General features: G+C 36.5%; 1 protein-coding gene across 3 annotated transcripts in view; it reads right to left on the bottom strand.

Annotated features, from left to right (window-relative positions):
• Positions 1-23,688, bottom strand: part of TTC33 (tetratricopeptide repeat domain 33) — a 44,636-nt gene that overhangs the window by 7,061 nt on the left and 13,887 nt on the right. For all 3 annotated transcript variants that reach the window (XM_030469789.1, XM_030469791.1, XM_030469790.1), the window contains exons 3-4: positions 13,953-14,034; positions 3,900-4,031 (exon numbers count right to left, since the gene is read on the bottom strand). In XM_030469789.1, the coding sequence (XP_030325649.1) occupies positions 3,900-4,031; positions 13,953-14,034 (214 nt within the window). The remainder of the gene's footprint in view (positions 1-3,899; positions 4,032-13,952; positions 14,035-23,688) is intronic.

The following is a 23,688-nucleotide window of genomic DNA, read 5'->3' as shown; positions in this document are numbered from 1 at the left end:
CCTTCTGATTACCAAAATCTGTTTCTACATGCTTACATTACTAACATTTTGAAAAATTCTCTCAAACTCAGAATTAGCTAATTAGCTGGATTCCAATAAAATGCAGTATTTCCTCTCTTTGCTAGTACATAACTGCCAGCATTACGTAAAAGACTAGAACTAGTTCGTTCAAGAGAAATAAAAGAACGGGCTGATCTGAGAATTCATACTATCAAGGGCTTGATTCCTCTTACAAGATGCAGTGTCACACTTCAAGACTGCTAAACCACTAACTACTTAGTAACAATACAGCAAACCACATCCTTCAGAACATCAAAAAAAAGCATGCACAACTGGTCTGCATTTACACATCTGCCCAGTTAACTCTGTCATCTTCAGTACTCCAGATTTGACACAGAGGCCCCAGCCCACAACGGTGTAGGCTTAAGTCACAGAATCACAGAATTGTTGAAGTTGGCCAGGACCTTCCCAGGTCATCTCGGCCAACCCCTATTCAAGCAGGGCCACTGGGAGTTGGTTGCCCATGACCACATCCACATGGCTTATGAAGTTCTCCAAGGTGGGAGACTCAGTCACTTTCAGTTGGTCTTTTATTTTTTAATGCTGCTTTTTTTCATTTGTTTGTTTGGTTGGTTGGTTTGGTTTGTTTGCTTGTTTAATCAAAGTCCGGTGCTCACTCTGTCTTATGGGAAGAACTGTTCTAATGAAGGTACCAGTGTGAAATTGTTATGGCTTAAGTTGTTATCACCAGTACAGTAAATATCATCGTAAAAAATGCTCACAACTAAATGAGAGAAATATTTCAAGCCTGACTGTATTTCTACATTCACACTGCAGTTTACTTGGGTGTGGTCTTGCAAATTGATTTGTAGAATTTAAGGAATTTCTGCCTTTACAGAAACAAAAAGTTCTGCCTGCTCACATTTAAAGATTACCTACGAATTACCTATTTAGTAAAGTCAGAAAAAAGAGCAAACAGCTTTTCAAAAGCTAAATAAAAAGGGGCTAATTTATCTCACTCTGTCACAAGTTTGATAAAAATCAAAACAAATCTTTCTTTGTTTGCAAGAAATTCATATGTTACACAGCTCATAATATAAATTAGATTTGTATTTTAGACCTGGGAAACTTCAAGATTAAAATACAGTAAATTGTCTTTTCCTAAGAAAACTGCATGATTTATTATGAAGTAATAAAAATATTTACAACAGAACATTTGGCAGGATGTGGGTAGTGAAGACAGGCACTGGTGGGGGAGAAATGAAACAAAGAAACAGAAGAAGCTGCTCGTGAGAAGGGCACTAATTTCCAAATCTCAAACATTACTAAAAAGCCCTGACATTTATACTTTATTGAGTTTTTTTTGTAAAAAGTACAATGCAGTGAAACATTAGTAAATAATGGCAATTAAAGGCAAATAGGAAAAGGACAATTATGACTTAGAACAGGACAATTATGACTTAGATTACCTGGTCAAGAAGCCTCCACAGGTTCAGTAATTATGAAAACATTTAACCTTAATTTAGTCTTAAAGACTCCTCCAGTCTTCATGCTTTCAGATTCCTTAAAAACTGTTTCATTCAAAAATAAATAGTGAACATTAACTGCATTTTAGAGTAACTCCCAACGTTCTTCTCTGTATGAGAGCATATTCATCAGAAGGCAGTTCAATATGCCTTAAAGACAGAAAGGTGAAAAAGTAGAAACACCCAGTCCTAAAGCACTGAAGACATCAACAGGATCACACTCACCCCTGCACTCCCTACTTGGAGACAGACAAAAACATTAAGAGGGCAAACTACCTGCTGATAACTCCTCCTCCCTCTCTCTTCACAGATGGCAAGGTCAATATAAGAATTACAGGAGCACCTATAGTAGCATTTTGTTTCAGCTGAAAACATGCTTTGATGAAAATCTCAGATTGTTCCCACTTAAAATGCTTTGGTTTAAATCACGGAATACTTTCAGACTACAAAAACTGCATTACTCTCTGATTAAGCTTGACAATGCACTCCAAAAGAGCACCTGAAATGCTATTCTGAAGTAAACCAAAATAAATATAATGTGAACACTGGGTCTCCACCACTATTAACTCAGGACATCCACTCCTATATTTATTATGAGAGTGGTGAGACACTGGCACAGGCTGCCCATGGAAGCTGTGGCTGCCCCATCCCTGGCATGGATGTTGGACGGGGCTTGGAGCAACCTGGTCTAGCGGAAGCTGTCCCTGCCCATGGCAGGAGGTTGGAACCAGATGAGCTTTAAGGTCATTTCCAAACCAAACCATTCTATGATTCTACTGGTGCGACGTGAATTGCCAATGTAGACAAAGGGTGAGCAGAGCTGCTAGTGTTACAAGTATGGGTATATCAGTATCTGTAATTCGCATGACAGTAACTGTAGCATTTTTTATAGAATAATTGGCATCAGTTACCTAGGATCCTTGCAGGAAATAAAACTTTGAATTTCCTGAGACTAATTCATTTAAAAATCCCAGGCACAATTTACAGTGACAATTTCAGACACTAAGGAAACAAAAAAAAAAGATTTATAGATTGTAGATCCAGACAGGACAGACCATCTACTCTGACCTTCTACACCACAAAAGCTATGGAATGACACTTTTGTGTCATAATGTCAGTTATGTGATGCAGATATGCATGGATTTATATTAAGTATTTCTAAATAGTTCATATTATGATACTGCATCAACACAAGGTAGCACACTGCACATCTGCAACACACAGCTTTTTTCTTATGTTATTCTCACAATCTGTTGGGTTTTTTGTTTTTAGGGTTTTTGTTTGTTTATTTTTTGGGGTTTTTTTGTCTGGTTTGATTCTTTTTAACTGCTCCTTACTACATTTTAAAAATAAACTGCTTTTTTGATGATCTGTTAGCCTTCTCCCTCAAAAAAAAAAAAAATCATAATTCTCTTTTTATTCTTGAAAATTCAGTCTAAACATTGTAACCTTGCAAAACCACTCCAAATGAATGACAAAATTATTTCTATCACACCAGCACACAGCCACTTCTATTAGAAATAAATAAAACCAGTATCTTTATCTGAGGGTTCATGATGAATCATTTTTCTAATGACTTTGTGGATGTGTCTGAATTTAAAAGTTCACTTGCTATATTTCCACACTGCCCAGGAGAACATTATTACCCTAAATATAGGTTACATTATTTACAGGTATATAGCCTGTAGGTGGAGGGTGATGTGATGTGGTGTGATGTGGGGGAAAAGTCTCTCTTTGCATCATATCATGTCGCCAAGCCAGCGCCATGGCATGCAGCTGCAGCTAGAGAAAAGATACACTTGAGCTAATGCAGAGCATTATAGCCTTTTTATTGTCTTATTAATAAAAGGAGCAACTTCAGCTACCATTTGGGGCTTGGGAGCCAGAGGAAACCATGAATGAGCACACAGTTTGCTGCACCTGAGGCAGGGAAGTGTGAGACTGAAAACAGGATACCAGAATTTTATTAACAGGCTGAGCAAATATCAACTGGGTCTTCACAGTACCTTCATCTTCAAACTATGGTTAGCTTTGTGCTGTAGCAGTACAGTACCCAGAATGTAGTATGTGCAGTTATGTCAACATAATTATTCTATTGCATAAAGCCACCACATAAATATAGTATATAACACAAAAGGCTTTGAGCTAGGCAGGTCTTCCACAAGCCCAGCAACAAAACCACACAGGAAACATTTGTGAAAAATAACAAAGTAGAATGAATACTGGAGATAAATAACAACAATATTTTCCTTGCCTACTTTCAGGTTACATAAGGATACGCAGCTACCTTGGTATTTCTGGACTTTCATTCTCTCACATGCAACTCAGAGGATGTAGTTTACAAGTTTAGCATATTAATGTTCATTTTCCTACCAGTGCTATCTCTCCTAATCCAAGCTGGGCACGTCCCAGAGTTTGCCAGGCATCCCAGGAACGTGGGTTTCTCTGGACAGCCATTTCTGCTGCATGCACTGCTGGGAACATTTCATGTAAAGACATCAGGACCTATGGCAGAAAAAGAAAAACAGGAGGAATAAGCAAAATCGAAAAAGATGCAAGTTTTCTGCAATTACCCTGGCAGCCATCATTGTTTCAATCACTAAGGACAGGTTCATCTTACCTAGTTTTTTCTAGTCTAAAAGTTAGTTGTATAATTGCAGATAGTCACCCAGACTCACTCCATAGCCCACAAAGAGAAACAGGTATGCTAGAGGGTGATTCACCTGAACCATTTAAGCAGCTCTATTAGAAGTAGATTAATTGCTTCTGAAGGTGTCCCTCCCTCTCCCTTCCTCCCTACACTCTGTAAAACCCTACAAACCCTACACTCTGTAAAAACATAACAGAATACACTGAAGGACAAATATATTGAGAATTACACACAATAAGCAAGCAAATATTGTTGAAAAACTTCTGGATTGTATTTTATTATTTTAATAGAAGACTGCAATCTACCAAATACAGTTGTAGTGCACATGATATAATTATAGAAACAATCCCTGTAATGCAGCATGGAAACAGCCCTTAACAATGACTGTTCTATTTGAAGAGTAAGCATTCTGCAATAGCAAAGCCTAACTTAAACATGAAGTCACCTACATTAAAATAAAAGTGGTTTCCGAATGTGGAAATGTCTTTTACTCAGCAGTACAGGTTAATGTCAGCCTGTTACCATAGTATTCCACTCCTTGCATTGAATCTCCATAACCAAGCCTGTAAATCTTAGTTAACAATACGTAACATGGCTCAAAGCTTGCCTTATTTTTCCAAGACCACCGTGAGATTGGCACATTACCTGAAGACCTGCATCACTCTGAGATCATGATTTCAGACACCCACATGTTATGGTGATAGATACCAGCATAAGAAACAAACGACAACTGCATTCCTACAGTATGATGAGAACGTCAACCACAAGAGTAAGACTCATGTGTGGGCAACCACTTTCATCGCAGCTGACCCACAAGTTTAGTGAATAATATTAGATAGAACATATTAGGACTACTGCTGAAGTGCAAAAAGCATTTATTTAATCTCACTGTTCTACGATATATTAATTAGATAAATATGAGCATGGAGTAGAGGAGGAATCAAATACAATGATCTTCAGTATTTAATTAACAAAGTACTTGCACAGCACTGGGGTGAGTACAGGAAAAATAAAAAAAAAAGGCTTTACTACAGGAAGTAATTCTGTACTCAAGACACACAGGAAGCATAGCTTCTGATAAACCCTTTGGATCCATATTCCTGCTGGTTTAGTAAGACTAAATAAGTAAAACAAAATTTTTCTAGACTAGTCCTTTGGCTTTTCTCCAATTCCATATAACAGGCTGTACATGGGAATTTAGAAGTACCTAAAAACCTTTAAAAAATAACCCACAGCTTTATATCATGTCATTTTCCCTTTTTTCCTCAACAGTTCTCAATGACTGTGCTTTGTAAGCAAAGATTGTAATGAATACCACCTATTTTTCCAAAACTTTCAGTTCAACTGCATTTTTGTGTGCAGTTTCTTACCTGCAGCAGATGTGTGAATTGAATCAAACTGTTACTAGTGGAGAGGTGCATAGCTTATCAAGATTAAGTGACTCTGCAAATATCAGCTAGCTTTTACATTAATCTTTTAATATGTTTATTCTTATAAGAGGAAACAAATCCAAGTATACACTTGTCTAAACATTTTTATGTATCCTGAGTATTCAGTATTTCCTACCAGTACACAATTCCAAAACATCTACGTAAGTATTTGCAAAAACTTTTGTACTTTTTAATTATTTTTACTGCTTTGTTTACTGAACTGTGACCTCACTAATAAAAGACAATTATTCCACTTTCATCTATTTATGACTATTGTGTGTACTAATTTAGACAGCAGCTTTAAAAATGCTCTCCCAGATCCTGGTGGTAATTACAGTGCTTCTACTAACTACGGCATCAGTTTCTCAAGGTACATTCAAACAAACACAAATCTGAATGTATATGTGTTTTGTCCAGCACAGGTGGTTTTTTTCAGTTATTAAAAAAATGACTCAGCTATACCTGTTTAACAAAAATCCACAATCATACTTCTAATTCCATAGACAATATTTAATGCACAACACATACTTCAGTATTTCCGCATACTTGAATAATATAATAATCTTGAGTTCTGCATGACAATACAAGATATGAGGCTTATTTTCAAGGATGCAGCTACTCTTAAATACTACTTTCACTGCATTTCAGATCTTGCATAACTTCTCACTAGTTTAAACACACCTAGAACTGAACTCCTTGCCTCCTTCCCAAATCATAGAATCATAGAATCATAGAATCGTAAGGGTTGGAAAGGACCTTAAGATCATCTAGTTCCAACCCCCCTGCCATGGGCAGGGACACCTTGCCCTAAACCACGTGGTTCAAGGCTCTGTCCAACCTGGCCTTGAACACCGCCAGGGATGGAGCATCCACAACCTCCCTGGGCAACCCATTCCAGTGCTTCACCACCCTCACTGTAAAGAATTTCTTCCTTATATCTAATCTAAACTTCCCCTGTTTAAGTCTTACTTTCCTTTATCTGTAGTGCTGTCATTATCATGACAGGATCATTTTTAATTTTGTTTTCCTTCACATAAATTTAATCTATATTTATTTATGCCTTGTATAAAAGCAAGGTTATTTTGCTATCTGCAGAACTCTTTTCATTGTCTTGATTATATCGTCTTTATTGTTGGTTTCCCTGATCCCTACATATCACACCATGATGGACCAAAGTCCATTTGATTTAATAAAAAAGACACTCACTGGGTGTCGTAATTCTTCAAGGTCTTGCTCCCACTTTCTACTGTAGATAACTTGATTTTCTCCTCTCATTTTAAGAATCTATATTATTTTTTTCTTTTTGAATAAGTTACTCTTATTTGCTCCAACATGGCATGAGCATAATGGTCTATTTTTCAGCTCCTTACAAAGACGCCGCCAGGTCTTTCATTTCAGGCCATATGCTAGAAATATTTCAGCTGATTGGAAAACTACTGTCTTTTCATTCAGATGTGTGAGTGAAACATGAATCTGGAAGCCAGTAGCAGTCCTTACACCCAATCAAGAGCAAAATTCTGGTTGCTATTTTTACCTTTGTTCAATTTTATCCCATTGTCACAGTAATTTATTTTCTTTATACGCTTGTTTACACTTAGACATTTAACTTTAGTAACTGTTTTGAAACAGTATTCTGTAGGAAATGAAATAAATAGAACACACCCCTAAGGGCTCCCTCCAAAACAAGCATGTGCGTTAGCGAACTCCTCTGTGTGGGGAGTATTCCTTGTTGGGAGCTCTATTGTACTTACTACAACAAACTCTTTTAATCCTTTATGGACTACTTCAGTACAGTTGACTTTAAACTACAAGCCACCATCAGCACAAATCCAGACCTGCATCTAATTACTTTATCTCTTCAGTAACCAGTAACTCTGTGCAATCTCTTTTGATTCAAGTTACTTTTACACTGATTTCAATGTGTTTTTAGTGTTTGGGGTTTTTTGATGGCAGAGTTGTCACCCTTTGCTATTTACTTCCCACAAAACATTTAAATTACTAGTAAAAAGAGGAACAAGCAGGCATTATTCTGAAAAGGTCACAAACCACTATAATAGAGTTCTCAGACATACTATTTCTTTTTTTAAACAGATGTTTAGTTTTTAGAGAAACTAATTCAGTTGTATTAGGGTACTTTTCAACAACCAGACAAATAGCATGATGTTTCACAGGGCAATGTTATCGCTGAAAACTCAATTTAAATCCTTCTTCCTCCATGTTTTAACATCAACTTAGATTCTTTAAATGGTCATACATTCAGAAAAATGCACAAAATAATCTTGTCATTTGAATGTATGAAGATATTAAGCTTTCACCAATCAAAATTATGCTGGGGAAAACTATAAAAGAGACAATCCTACCAGCAAAATAGGTCCTTAATCTATTTTGAAGCAAGCTATTACAGAAAAGGAATATTTTGTCAGAATCACCCAAGGTAAAGATGAGGATGTGTGCATTTGCTTATGAACACCTTTTAAAAGCTGACACATATAAGATTCTATTCCTTTCCTGTTGCTCTCAAATAAATTTCTTGGATTAATTTTCTTTTGCCATCTTCCTTAGCAGGATGGCACTCAAGTTCCACAGTTAAGTAATCTCACTTAGTATTTGATTTATTTTCCAATTATAGTGATAACGCTTCATTAGAAAACATTCTTAAAACTAATCAAAGAATTAGAAAAAAATCTTACAAAGCAGAAAAAACATCTTAAGACTCTCATGCACATACATACTAAAAATTACTGAGGTAACTGTCTTACAAAGATGTTCAGTGGGTGGATTTTCAGAACTTACTCTATTCCAACATAGACTTACCATCATCACATGCATTAAAACAAAGAACATACGTGTTACTATGATGACTTAGTCTAATAAACCTAGTTTAAAAAAAAACCACGAGACAGATTAGAAGAATTATAATAACTCAGTGTCAAAAAACCCAATTAAACATAGCAACTGTCATCAGGAGACTGACCAAGTATTAAAAACCCAGGCAGCAGAATGACCCACCCAGTCCTGGCCACAATATTTTTGTTAGTGTTATAAACCTGAGTAAGTCCTGGTTTTAGATGAGCTCACTAGCTTGAAGCTGAATCACTATATATAGATACATTCCAAGTCCAGTGAAACTGACCCAATTCCTTCTTCCACCCAGAAACCCATTTCAAAACACTGATGCATAAAAATCTTCCTACCCATAAGCAGTTTACATTTATCCATGCTGTAAAGCAAATACCGTTGTACCACAAAGTAATGCTTTTTGCTATGTAGCAGCAGTGATGGGTGGCAGTTGATATTACTTATTCACTGAGTTAAAGATTAAGGAAACTTTAGAAGAGGGGAAACAGAATGATTTGAATGTAAGCATGATGGGTCCTGTTCAACCAATGCAAATTGAGGATTCAGGATTGTACAGAAACAAGATCCTCAGACAAGAGATGACAAATATCCAAAAAGCTTACTATTTACTTGTTTCTATAAATATCTATGAACAATTGTATCGTGTACTTCAAGAATCCTGTCCTAGTTGCAATGTTATCTGAGATCTGAAGTGGAAGTACCACTGGATGAGCAACATGAACCAGGGAATTCTCAGGAGTGGTGTAGAACAGCAGAGTGCCCAATTCCCAAGAGAGTTTGTTATATATGTCATAATGTAGTAAGTCCTTTGCTATCTCTCTTCCTCCAAGAAAGAGTCCCACATGGCCTAGCATACAAACGTTCAGATCCTAATTCCAAAAATTTCTCAAAAGCCTATTCCTCCATCTTTGTAATTCAAAGCAGCAATAAAATAATCCAGCCAATGTTTAAGAAACCTAACCTACAATGAATTTCAATCAGTCTTACTGACTGTATTAATATAGGTAGTCTTCATACACTCTTTTGAATATACTTATGATACAACTTAGAATGCTAGAATCAACATTAGGCTGTTCTTTGCGTACTGGAGGGCTTAAACTTTTTGGTGGGTTTTTTTTTTCTGTTGTTTTGCTTGGGTTTTGGGGTTGTTTCGGTTTTGTTTTTTTCGGTTTGTTTTTGTGTTTGTGTGTGTGTGTGTGTGTGTGTGTGTGTGTGTGTGTGTGTGTGTGTGTGTTTTGTTTGTTTTCAACAAAAATACAGATATGAACTGCTTGCATAAACGTTTACTTAGCACTGTTCTTTCAATGGGGCAACCATTTAGGCTACCGGAATGTCAAGTATATACACTGAAACATTGTGCATGCAAAGAACAGTATTAGGTGCATCCTTAACCTCTCCACATACCATCCTAATCTGTTTTTAAATGGATCAAAAAGTAGCTGAGCACAATGGAAAACAAAATCCTATCAACTTTTATGAGTTTCTGAAGCAGTTGAGCAATTCCACAATTCCCATGTGTTTTTCTGGAAACACACTTACTGCAAGTGTCATTGACAACTAGGAACTTTAAACGCTATTTCCGTTCTTCAGAAACACTGAAAGACATATGTTCTCCATCTGTTAAAATACAGATCTTTAAGAACTTACCATAAGTATTTACAGATTCCTATTGTGTCACCAGCATATTTATCTGAGCTGCATATTAAACAACAGAGTATTTAAAATATTAAGTTTGCTGCTGAGAAAGGAAATACTGATGAATTGGAAACCTGCTACATAACCCAACATAAGATTATCACAATCAATGTAACAGGACATACAGATATTCAAGCCTGTGCAAAACACTCCATCCAATGTTCATTCTCAAAAGGTATTACTTCAGGAGAAAACTTTTCCTCACTGAAAGAAAATTAGTATAGACCATAAAGAATCTTTGCGTATCACTCAAAATCATTCTTAACATGAATCACTTCCTCTAGTGACTCCCATACCAAGACATGCAGATTTTCATAGGCCTAGTGCTGTTCAAGCCCTTGCTGAAGTTGGTGTACAGTCCTCCCAGATCTGGAACTACCCAAAGTTTCTCATTTAGCTACACAATATTCACTGCAGTATTTGCGCTGGTATGCTGGATTGGAATAACACAGTCAGCTCTAAGACAATATCATTTAAATATTAACCACAATTTTTTTTAATTAATTACATATTCCTATTTTGGCAAAAATGGATTTCTACAGCTCACATCAGTGCCTTCAAAAGTAGAAAGGTATCAAATTGCACATTATACTAATCAGCTTTCAGTAAGCATCATACTGCAAAAGACATCTGTAATAATTATTTGCTAGAGAGATGTTACTAGAGAGATGTTACCAATTTAAAGATTAGAGGGTTTGTTAACATGATTCAATAAATTATTTTCTAAATGCATATTTTTTACATAAGCTTTTCTTGTGTTCTCATTCACAGTGTAACAGAAGTGTTATGCAATATCAGAAACTGAAACTAACGAGAGACAGGGCAGCTGCCCAGAACTGCTCTTCAGGAAAGGAAGCAAGGGCATCATGGAAGCAAAGGCCTGGGTCCCTTTATTCTTTCAGCTGTCATTAAACCCCAATGGTTTCATTAGACAGACAAAAATACTTTACAAGACGACTCAGAGTCACACAGCTGGCCCCTCAGCTCAGCTCCAACTCACCTTTGCCATTTAGCTGAAACACAGCGAATGGGGTGCCAAGTAAGCAACCACCTCTCAGTATTAGGTACTGCAGCTGAAGCACCAATTGAAGGATGTTGTAGTGAGCATCCATTTGGATAAGTCACTGCATCATAGTTCGGATCCTGGTAAGATAACATTATTCCCTGTTCGCCTGTTATTTCCACTGTGAAAATATTTTAGTATAATTTCAATTAAATAGAGTACTTTTGGAGAGCTGGTTTAATTCCTGCATGCACATAAGATTACAATAAATAGCTGTTACAAGAGAGCTATTCATTAATTCATCCCACTGAGTATAATTGTCCTTTTCAACAGTTTTCTCTTGACTTTAAGCTAAAAAGAAAATATATATATATATGATTTCTAAACACAAAATAAGGGCTGCTTCAAAACCACTCTGTGTTAAGGAGCCAGCATCAGAGCACATGAACCATTTCTTCCCAAACTAGAAGAAATCCCATTAGGTGCTCTGTTTTATTCAAAACAGAGTTTAAAAAAAAAAAAAAAAAATAAAATAAAATTACAGGACTATTTTTATATCTTAACAGAATTTCTTTACTAGTGGAGTTAAAAATTAAATGTACAAATGAACAGCTACATAAGTTAACCACCCTTACAGCATCCCAGAAAGTTGCTAATTAAAGCAGAATTATATTATTCTGTCTCTTGTGATAATGCATAATTAAAGATTTGGAACTCCTTGACACAGCTCTGCAGACGCTAAAGGTTCACATGACAGCAGATAGCAATGAGACAAATTTGTTGAAGAAATATCTTTCAAGCACTTCTAAACACAGAGAAGTCCCAGGGCCAAAGCTTGCTAGAAGCTGGGAAAAGTATCGTGAGGGGAGTATTGCTGCAGGCTCATACCGTTTATATGAGCCTTTATGTCTTGATGACAGCCATTCACTGCTGGAAGTTGTCAGAATACTATGCTAGACAGCTCTTTCATTTGAGCTAGCATTGATGTAAAAGCATCCAAATAAAAGTAAATATTTAATGGAGGTCTGCATGTTTATGATGTTTTGTTACCATAGAAGCATGTAGGAGTCAAGCACCTAAATCATATACGACATCTGTTAATACTAGTATGCAACCTAAATAACATACAGATCCGATCCTCAGTGTGCCCAAGCTAAACGAAAGTACCGCTGCAAAATTTCCAAAAGGTCTATGGACATACATGCCTCCAGTTTTAGAAGTTAGGAAGAAATAACCGACTACAAATCTAACTTGGGGAGAAAATGGGGAGAATAAATGCCCACTTTTCAGCATCATGCAGGGTATAGAATGAGAGGATTGCATTAGAAAAATTCAGCAGTTTAAAGTCAAAAAATAAAATTACTTCATCTTCTTGCCAACACCATTCAAATTAACAAACTAAGTCAGAAATCAACCCTTCACAGACACACCCCCCCCCCCGAGTTTTTCCTTATACAGTCTATCTGGATCCCTTACACACATATGATATGTTGACAAAGAAATCCAACAATACACTTCTCCCAGAATAATTCAGGAAGAAAAACCCTTAAAGCCGTAAATTATTTCTCAAACCAAATGCAAATGCAAGATCTAAACCTTCTGCAGCTATATAAAACAAATGACTCCTTCAGCATTTTGCATTGAAATGAGCTTATGATTATTCACATAATCCCTTTGCAGTATCAAAATTTCTTCACAGGCAACATGACTGTGAGGTGAAGAGGAGATGTGACAGCATCCAGGACAAAAAAAAAAAAAAGAGCTGTTACCACACCTTTGGTTTGAGGGAAGTTGGGATTTGGAAGGGTTTTTTTGGGACGGGGAGGTGGTGATGTTTTGGTTTTTTATACGAGAAAAAAAATTACAGAAACAACAAAGATTTTAAAACTAAATAATTTAGCCAGCTTCCTACAAGTTATTATCACCATTTTTCTTTTCTTTTCCTTTCTCTTTCTCCTATCTTTAAAAAAAATTTATTTTTTCAGCCATGTCTTGAGTAGCTACCATCCTAAAAATAGTTTTTCCCATTCTAATTTGTCCATTTGGTTGAAAGAAACCATACATCTCATCCTCAATTCAAATTAAAACTATTTTTGCAGAAGAGCATTTTTATTTAATACAGAAAAACAATATGTATTTTTGTATCTTTGCATACAGATGGAGACCAAAGCTTCCCAATCAAAACAAAATAACAGATCCTTGTACTTTTGCTATCTAAACCATGCAAAGACACACTGAAATTACAAGCTGATCTCATCGCTTCAGTGAGGTTTTGACAGCTGCAAGCCTTTTTTCTCAGCTTTAAAATAAAGGCTCCGATGAATTGACATCACAAGTATACTCTGTTTAATGCTCTTTTCCAAAACTATTACTATGTAACACTAAATATGAAAACAGAACAGAGCATATCTTTTGCATATAGTATCCTTGTTTAACGTTGACAGTATTAAACCAACTCTAGAACGAGCAGCCAGATTTTTAATGGTCAAATTCGCTGATCTATTACAGTCAGGCTCTCCTCGCTCCTCCCAATGCAATTTTTAAATATTCCAGTTGCTTCTTCCGCATTGTAACATCCTAATTCCTGTCCTAACAAAGATGTTGGTTATTGTGATTGGCTGGGACAACACCATTATTTTAATTCCTGCTAAAAGATACCTAAAAGATAGGGTTGGGAAAAATGAAAGACCTAAAGTGTTCTGTATTTTCTGTGCACAACCACTGCACAATTTTGCATGGTATTTGTTCACAAGCACAGTGTTTTCTGATAAAGAACTGTCATGCTTTACCTGCGATTTCATTTCATAAAGCGTAGCATCCTCTGGAGTTAACTGAAGTGCTTCATCCCACTTCCGAATAGCCTCTCGGTACCTGCAGTTAAAACAATATTACAGTCTCACTATATTTAAAGATATTAGATTATTTCAATTTATATCCTGACATTATGCCATGTGACGAAGTGCCATGGTATCTCATTAGCATTAATGATTTTTCTAACGACTTTCCTATTAAGATACGCTTAACTGTTTTTAGGAACTACCTATTTGTTCTTTTGACCAAATGGATGTTAAGTACTACTGTACAACTGGCCTCAAGTGAATTTAGAAGTCAACATACGAAACGTATGGCAAAGCAATGACTTAAAACTAGAAATTCTGAACTGAATCGAATTCTTCTCATTGTCAAAATCACCTTTAGTCAGGCGTAACGAAATTCAATCTGAGTCCAACACACCTTCCTACAGTTGTAATTTAAAATTCTTTTTCAGTCTAAAAAGGCTAAAACATATGATTTACTTTCCTGCATTTCTGTACTGTAAGATACTGAAGACATCTGAATAACTTTTGTATGCAAGTACAAAAAGAAAGTTGAAAGCAAAAAGCTATTTTGAAATCGCTGAACTTTGGAAAGGTATACAGTAGCTTCATAATATGTTACACTTCTCTAGAAAACACAACAAAAGAGATGAGTTGACCAAAACAATAAAAAGCAAGTCTTCATCTTGAATAGAGAAGTAAATATTGACAAATGTATACTAGTTTTGAACCAGACTGAAGAATTTTAACAGCAGAGTAAGATGCAGTTACAGGAGTGCAATCTTTCAACTCTAAAGGTGGCTCCAGGTTAACATTAATGAGTCTGTGCAATGCCACATGTTCTCTGAATCTGTTCCAAAATCCACCTATGTTATAAAAATAGGAGCTCCTACACAGTTTCATATTAATTTCACTGCAAAGGCATGAAAACAATTACTGTTGATAGACAGACACACTGCAATTTTAATATAATAAATAAATTCTCCCAGAATTTTCATATGGAAACAGGTTTTATCTTCCCCTACTCCCCATTTTTCCTTCCCCTCCCCATTTTTCAGTCCTCTGGTTTGTATTATGCTTCCAGGTTTTCCAGAGCAGAGACATGACTTCAAAAGCTTCTGAACCAATCAGGAATAGAAGAATAGATTGGAAAATCAATGCAACTGAAGTTAAACTCTCATTGTGATTCAGGCGTTACTAGTTTGTAAATGACACTGATACGTATGATGTTTAATTTGAGTGCTAAGCAAAAGACATTTCAATAAATTTTCACATTTCCTCAAAGTTCAGCCACCAGCTGTGCATCTGTCATCTCAGTTCAGTCCTCATGCGCAGGTGTTCACACCGTGTTTTCTACGCATGTCAATAGAAGCCTTAAGCTTCTTTAGTGCTTTAGTTAGCAAGAACTACTTCTTGAGTAGAATATGATAATTCTGTTCAAGAGCTGGCATGAACATAGCAGAATAAAACCTACATGAATAACAGAAATCCTCAGCTCAGTTAGGTAGTGTCCTGGCCATGCAGCAAGGCGCAATGTTGTGAGTGTACCAAAAGAGTTTAGAAAAAGACAATTTTGGAAAACTGAGCAAATACAGTAACAACTTCAGCAACCAGAAAGGAAGGAACAACACTGCAAATAGAAAGATAAAAGATGCGTTTCAGGAATCTTCATTTTTACTTCAACAGCAGAGACATCATTGCTCCAAGTGTCAGTCTGAATGGGATAAAAACTCCTAGCCAGAACACGATACCTCTGAAGGGAGCGCCAAATATAAGCAAATATTTCTCAAAATCCTGTTGGGTTTTGCTGCCAATTTGTCAAGTCTGCCAAAAGAATAAAGATGGGCAAAGGAGAAGAGGTTTGTCTGTCCATTCATAGAAATGTTGCGCTACGTGTGTTCTGTGTATGAACAGTGAGTTACTCAACTCTGTTCTATGCTTTTAAATATTCATGAAAGAAAGATGTTTCATTGTTGTTTCAGGAAAAACTAAGGACTATGTTCTTTTTAAGAGAACTGAGCCCTGTCGCTTGCTCTAGTAATGCACATTTAGGAAGAAAGTCCTTTCTCTAAAGATAATCATAGAACCAAAGAATTTTCTACCTCTTTCTTTTGAAGGAAAAGATTATATACTGTACAAAATATCAAACATCCTACTGAAAAAATTGCCTGGGGATACAAGATAAAATTGTAAAGTCAATGTTCCAGTAAATGTTTTATGAAAACCATAAACCTTGTCTGAAATAAGAAGTGAGCTAGCACAGCGGTAGTGTTGTAAAATACATAATTGAAAAAAATAGATCATTTTACTGTCTCTCAATATCTTTCTTTGAGCTGAACTGTACGGAACCTTTACCATTATATGAGGGAGAACTAGTTTTGAAAAGGAAAACTTCATTATAAATATGACATTTGCTTTGTCAGTGATTTGATATGATTTGAATATCATAAAATTTAATAAGCATTCCGTTTGCTATTCCCATTTCTTTTCTCAGCAAATAAATAAGCTCGCATGCAGTTGAGTGACTAGCAGGTAACAAATTTGCATGCAGCAGCTGAGCTGCAAAAACTGCCATGTCATGGCTGGCAAAAGCGAAATAACAAATTTAACTTAATGCTGTTCCACTGAGGTCTACCTGAACTTCTTCCTATACGCTTGATATGGAAAGAGAGCATACATGTTCAGAACACATGCTGTAGCACAGGTAATGCACAGTAACATGCATCTGAATCTTATGTCCCTTCAGAAAAAAGGGATATGAAACCTAGCACTTAAAAAAAAAAAAACAAAACAAAAAAAAAAAAAAATCAAGCTTGTGTCAAAAATAACATCTCAGAAAGAAGAATGAGACTCAAAACTCACAGATTCATTCACTGGTGATGCTATAAACCTTCTTCAGAAACCTCTAATATTTATCAAAGTGGAGATTAATCCCAAGCACCACTTGGCCAGGGGCCGACTGGCTGGAAAGCAGCTTTGCAGATAAAAGATCAGTGGGTCCCGGGGGACAGCAAGTTGACTATGAGCCAGCATGTGCCCTAGCAACAAAGAAGCCAAACAGCATCCTGGGCTGCCTTAGCATCACCAGCAGACAGAGAGGTGATCTACCTCAGCTCTGGTGAGACCTCATCTGGAGCACTGGGTCCAGTTCTGGGCTGCACAGTATGACAGACACAGGAACATACTGGAGTGAGTCCAGCAATGGGCCACAGAGATGATTAAGGGCTTGGAGCATCTGTCATATAGGGAGGGGCTGAGAGACTATGCAGCTTGGAGAAGGGAAGGCTCAAGCAGGATCTTATCAAAATGTAAAAATACCCAATTTGGAAGGGGGAATGGAGTAAAAAGGATGGAATCAGGTTCTCCTCAGTCACGCCCACTGACAGAACAAGCAGCAACAGGCACAAATTGAAGCATAGGAAATTCCAATTTAAACATATCTCAACTCTGGAAGATATCCAAAACTCAAGTGACAACATCCTGAGCAACTTCTAGTTGACCTTGCTTTGAGCAGGAGTTGGAGTAGAAAATCTCTTATGGTTCCTTAGGATTATATGATGCTACATCAGCAACCTTAGTGATACATGATTTAAGATGAGATGCGATTAGCTCTTGACTAAATGAAAACAAATTTTAAGCAAAATATGATCTTGCAACAAATAGACCCATTATTTTTTAGATATGAAGGACTACTATGAAGATTTATGTAATGTAGCAGTAAATAAGTCACAGAATATTAATAATGGGCATATCTTGATTTTATAGAATATCAAATTAACATTTCCAGCAAAAGTGAAGCCCTGACTTGTATATACATTGTAACTAAGCAACAAAACTCTAATAATATAAAGCACTTTTAAGAGACCATCATATTTTGAAGTACTGAGTTACTATTTATGCGAGTACAGCGATACAGTATATTTAATTTTATCTACTGTCATTTTAGTAAAATAGTACACCTCACTAAAAAAAAAAAAATTATACAACTATAACTAAAACTTAATCATAAATTTCTTTATTGCAGTGCCATAAAGAGAAATAAATTATTGAGAACTGGATAAATGTGGGATGGCTTCAGTGTACACAACTTGATGAATCTTGCCAATTTTTATTTAACAGTATATGAAATCCCATAGCTGCCCTAAAGTACTGAAACTGCTCTCTTCAGACATGCTAGTGACCATCTGGGAGCCATAGAGACTTGGCACATTTTACTACAGCTTGCTAAACTTTTGAAACAAACATCTCATGCTTATACTTCATTTTTCAAGACCACTTCTGGGAAAACAGGATCTCTTGAACTCTTACACAAAATCATTAAAACAAGTTCATATTTCCATTAAAAATATTTAATTGGAGGCTTCTGGGTAAAAAAAAAAAAAAAAAAAAAAAAAAACCAAACCACCAAACCCTGTTCATGTTACACAGAGGTCAGTTTTTGAATCATATATATATATATATATATATAATGATAAAAATTATCACTGCAGATCACACAGGATTTATAATCTTTTAACTTTACTCCAACAGACTTGCCACAGTTGATGCTTCAGGAACAGGGCATGCTCAGAATGACACTGAAAATATCTGAAGATACACTGAAGAGATGAGATGGTATCAAATTCAGGTAAAATGAGACAGGCCTGCAGGAGAGAAGCAGAGCACAGAAGTACTGATTCAGAAGAAAGGATAAGGCAATGTAACTCCTGGGAATTCTTAGAGACCTGGAGGGACACTTCTGCAATCAGATGTTATAGGAGGGCTCAGTTAGACAGAGCTAAAGAAGGGAAAATGAACATTTTAAAAAAACAAAAACATGTTTTTTAAAAAAAACAAAACCAAAAACATTTGTCAAATCCTAGTACCATAAAGGATGAATGTGAACAGTCTGTGGCCATCAGAAACACAAGCTAGAAGAATTCTAACGTAGCGTAGGGTCAAATTCAGACTTTGGTGGAAGATAGAGGAAAAGAACAATAGTCAGTAATTATACAGAGTACATACCAAGAAAAGCAAAATTAAAAGCAAAGCAGAAGTTGTTTACAGGAATAGACTTCCTTTTTTAAACAGGGAGATGATGAAGGGCTGAACCATGGGAGAAAAGATTCAAAAGAACAGGTGAAGAAGGAAGCTAAAAAGAATAAAGGAGAATGAAAGGAACGCTCAACATTTTTCAGCCACACATGTAAATATAGACACTTTTTATCATTGCATCTATTAGGCAAATACAGTTTTGAAACTAATTTTGACAAAGAAAAGGTATGAAATCCAGTACTGGGGAAAACTGATCTCTTAACTAAGAGAAGCAAGTGCCACAAAATCAGGATTCTGGTACTGTTTCAGACAGAAACATCCTCTCTCATGTGGAATAACACTTAATTTCCTCACATACAATATGAAAAACTAACCACGCACTACTACTTCACAATTATTTTATTGAGACCCAGGAATGGAATATACTGCAGTAAATGCTAACAACAAATGACAGTGGAGTAATGCAACAGAGTACTAGGTAATGATGGGGAGTGAATAGAATAGGATGCTGCCTATACTCGACAGTCTCCATAAGACATATTTCACAAATACATTTCATTTTGAATTGTGGCCAAGGGCCCTGCTGCCTTTGACTTATTTCATACCCTTCTTTACAATCTGGTGAATCACTGACTGATTCATAAAATATCTCAAGTTGGAAGGGACCCATAAGGACCACAGTCCAACTCCCTGCTCCTTGCAGGACCAGCTAAAACTAAACCATATGACTAAGAGGATTGTCCAGATGCTCCTTCAACTCTGACAGGCTTGGTGCCATGATCACCTCCCTGGGGAGCCTGTTCCGGTGTCTGACCATCCACCCCACTCAGATATTGCACTTATCTGTAAGGAGACAAGAAAATCTGCAACACAAATGCAACATCCGGCTACCATTTCGTTATTTATGCAATAAGAATAGACCGCCATAACCTCACAAGCGTCAAAAGAAATGAAATTGCATGGTTTCAGCAAAATCAATTCACTACTTTAGTATCTTAAACAAAAGCTGCAAATATATTATTAATATAAATCAAGTATCAGATACTGCAATAGTTGTCATATTTTAAGTATTCAGAGGTAAGTGATGTACTTTTATTGCCGACATTAAATTTTAAATACAAAGCTTGAGTTCCTCAAAATAGTTTCAACAGAAGTTCCTATGAAAGCAGCAGGAAGAAAAATTGATGCTTCAGGAACAGTAGAAGAAAAACTGTTATGCTGCATTTGAAGCAATTTTGAGGTCATATTTTGGTCTTGAGAATTATTTGTTCAGATAGCCTTTAGAAAAATAGTAGTAGAGCTGCAATGATAGGTACCATCTGTTTTCTTCTTAGTTGAGTAGGCATTTAATCCTTTATATCTTTTAATTATTTGTCCACATATGACTGACAGCTCTGTCACTCTTACCTCATGTTATGATCCTCCTGGTTCTCAGAAATCAGTCATAGAAACTAAGCCGAGAACTCAAAAGCTGTTAACAGCACCAAAAAAAGTTTCTGGAATTTAGATTCCAGTATTTCTCTCCCTTCCCAAAATCACTTATTGCCAAAATATGATGCTCAAGAGGAGGGCATCAACAGGGCAAAACATTTTGGGAGAGATGATACACAAAAAAGCAATAGTGTGCTCACATTCTATTCTCAGCAGTTCCATTTCATCTAGTTGACACGCTTTTGTTATCTGTACTAAATAACGTAATTTCCCTTCATTTTCTTTCCCTCTATTACTTTTGTCCTCTTTACAATATTTGCTGATGTCAACATCAGAGTAATAATGACAAGTTATGTACAAAAGCAGAGAGAAAGAGATTAAAGACAGAGGAAACAGGTAATCCTCTATGGCATTTTAAAGAGACTTAAAGGGCAAATTTAATTCATTTTTCATGAAAGTACGAATAAGTTAGGTAAGAAAGTACTGTATAAAACACCCATGAAACAATTAGAAAGGATTGATGTAAAACTACTAGAAAGCAGCAATGCAAATACTAGTCAGCAAAAAACAACAAGTCACCTGAAATAAGTGACACATCGATGTGTAATAAACAGTAGGATCTACTTACAAGGACATAAATGTATAGATATGCAGATTATTCAGCGTCATCATCCAGAACTGATTCCAGGAAGGAAAGTATCAGACACTTATAAATCCCAAGATGACTAACATGTAAATCATACACAGAAAAGTGGCAAGAAAAGTGGGAACTCTCACTGCCAGCACTGCAGAGACAGGGAGTGGTAAGCCTCAGTCACACTAAGCAAAAATGTTCTGTAAAGGTACAGATGAGGCATGTCTGTGCTCCAATTTCTGTGACAGAGCTACTAGTTAGTCCCTTACAAAGCTGTTATGTTCCTACCAATAAGCAACTTACAAGGCCACATGTGAAGTACTGTGACCAGTTCTGGGCTCCTCAGTACAAGAAAGACAAGGAGAGGATCCAGCAGAGGGCCTCAAAGATGATCAGGGGTCTGGAGCATCTCTCCTATGAGGAGAGAGTGTAGGAGCTGGGCCTGGTTAGTCTAGAGAAGAGCAGACTGAGAGGGGAACTCATGAATGCAGATCATTATGTCAAAGGCAACTGCCAGGAGGATGGTGCCAGACTCTTTTTCAGTGGTGCTCAGTGACAGGATGACGAGCAATGGCCGTAAACTAAAACATGGGAAGTTTCACCTCAGCATGAAGAAGAACTTTACGTTGAGGGTGGCTGAGCACTGGCACAAGCTGCCCCAGGGGGCGTTGTGGAGTCTCCCTCTCTGGAGACATTCAAAACCCGCCTGGACACGTTCCCATGTAACCTGCCCAAGGCGGCCCTGCCTTGGCAGGGGGTTGGACCAGATGATCTCCAGAACTCCCTTTCAATGCTAATGATTCTGTGAACTTTACAAGAACCAATAGATTCAGACTGATTACTTTTTTTGTCAGCGTGATTTTGCATACACACAATAGTGCCTATCAAAAGAGAGTTAACAGCAAAAACTGTTTGAACTATCTCTTTAATATTTCCCATAGCACAGCATGAGATGCAAAATAAAACATTAAACATTCAATAGAAGATTAATATTTCAGATGGGTTTATCTACATTAATTACTGGATGGGAATACTTAAGCCATTTAGCCCACACTACCCTATGCTTCTGAATCCTAACTTCCAAAATTAATTCTTTCTCTTATTTTCTGACTCAAATCCTATGCTCTACCTAGCAGGGAACATCTACAAAGAATATTTTGAGTTCTGGAAGGATGCCCTTCCCATAAAACTACCCATAGACTTACAACTCACTTTCAGAAAAGTAACCAGGACAACAAACACTAGTTTGTTGCAATACTGCACACAGCTGTAATGCATCTGTGAACTGGAAGATCCCTTCTTCTGAGGAAAAAAGAAACGGAAGCAGTCAATGACTGATAGCTTCAGTATTGCATCCAGAGAAAGGACGAGTGTCTCAGTGATGCCCTTTAACGTATATTCCTTACTATCTTCCTTCTTTAAACATTAGAGTGATCCCACTTATTAAGTATAATTAAGTCTGACTTGTAAAAGCCTTCTCTCTCTACAAACCCTTTTCCTAGACTTAACAAAAGCTACCATCAACAAACTCTAACAACATCAATGAAATTTCTTTAGACTGAGAAATACACTCAACTTGGTGGATTTTTTCCAGTTTTGCTTGTTATTTAAAATTTCTCTCTCTCAATCTCAATTTATTAGCAAAATATGATGACTGAAACTAAATAACTTAGGCGCTCTCACAATATACTAAAAAACTATAAATTACCCAGAAAAAAAAAAGCTAGGTTAAAGATTTCTCCCATACTTATACAATGCTCCACGTAATAGCTGTTTATACTAGTAATTTACATAAAACTTCCTAAGGTTTTATGACAGCAATTTATTCCATAACTCAATTAGGGCATTTTAATCATAGAATGGTTTGAGTTAGAAGGGACGATAAAGATCATCTAGCTCCAACTCCCCTGCCATGGGCAGGGACACCCTCCACTAGACAAGGTTGCTCAAAGCCCCATCTAGCCTTTCCTTGAATGATAGCATTTACAATTCTAATTTTAGCACTTACTTATTTATTTTTGTATGTCAATAAATTTTTTTTCTAGTATTGCTTGGAATTCATTTCTTGTTTTGAATCCCACAAAAGGAATCAGCTACTAAAATAATTTCTGAAACCTTGTTCATTCAATTCCACCCACAATACGGACGTATTGGAATTCTGCTATATTTTTGAAAGGCAAATACAAACGTCTTAACATAAAGTTGCAGAGTCATTCTAAGTGAGTCCTTGTAAGTCGTTCTGCACTCTTCCCACCTCAGTCTACTTCCTAGTCCCTGCTTTCTACCATTATAAAAGCTTTTGCTTCTTAAACCAAGCCAACATAACCAGGTTATGACATTAGTTTGTTTTAAAACACTAAGCAGCTCCCCAGTGTAATTCTCCATTTGGCTGCATGAACAGAAAGAACAGATCTTTACTTAGGCAGCGATGACACTGCTATATTGTAATGGTTTCACATGGTAGTTAAACTTTAATATCTCAAATACATGTCTGGAAGTTCAAAAAGTTCACTGTCCTTACTTTACTAAGCAAGACAAGAGTTGTGATAGTCATGAAACTGAATGCATTATAAAAAACAGGCACCTTTAGCAAATAGCTTCCTACCACCT

This window comes from Strigops habroptila, chromosome Z (assembly GCF_004027225.2).
Source record: "Strigops habroptila isolate Jane chromosome Z, bStrHab1.2.pri, whole genome shotgun sequence".
Taxonomy (NCBI): Eukaryota; Metazoa; Chordata; class Aves; order Psittaciformes; family Psittacidae; genus Strigops; species Strigops habroptila.
The sequence above is the reverse complement of the archived record's forward strand: the minus strand, read 5'-3'. Positions and strand labels throughout refer to the sequence as shown.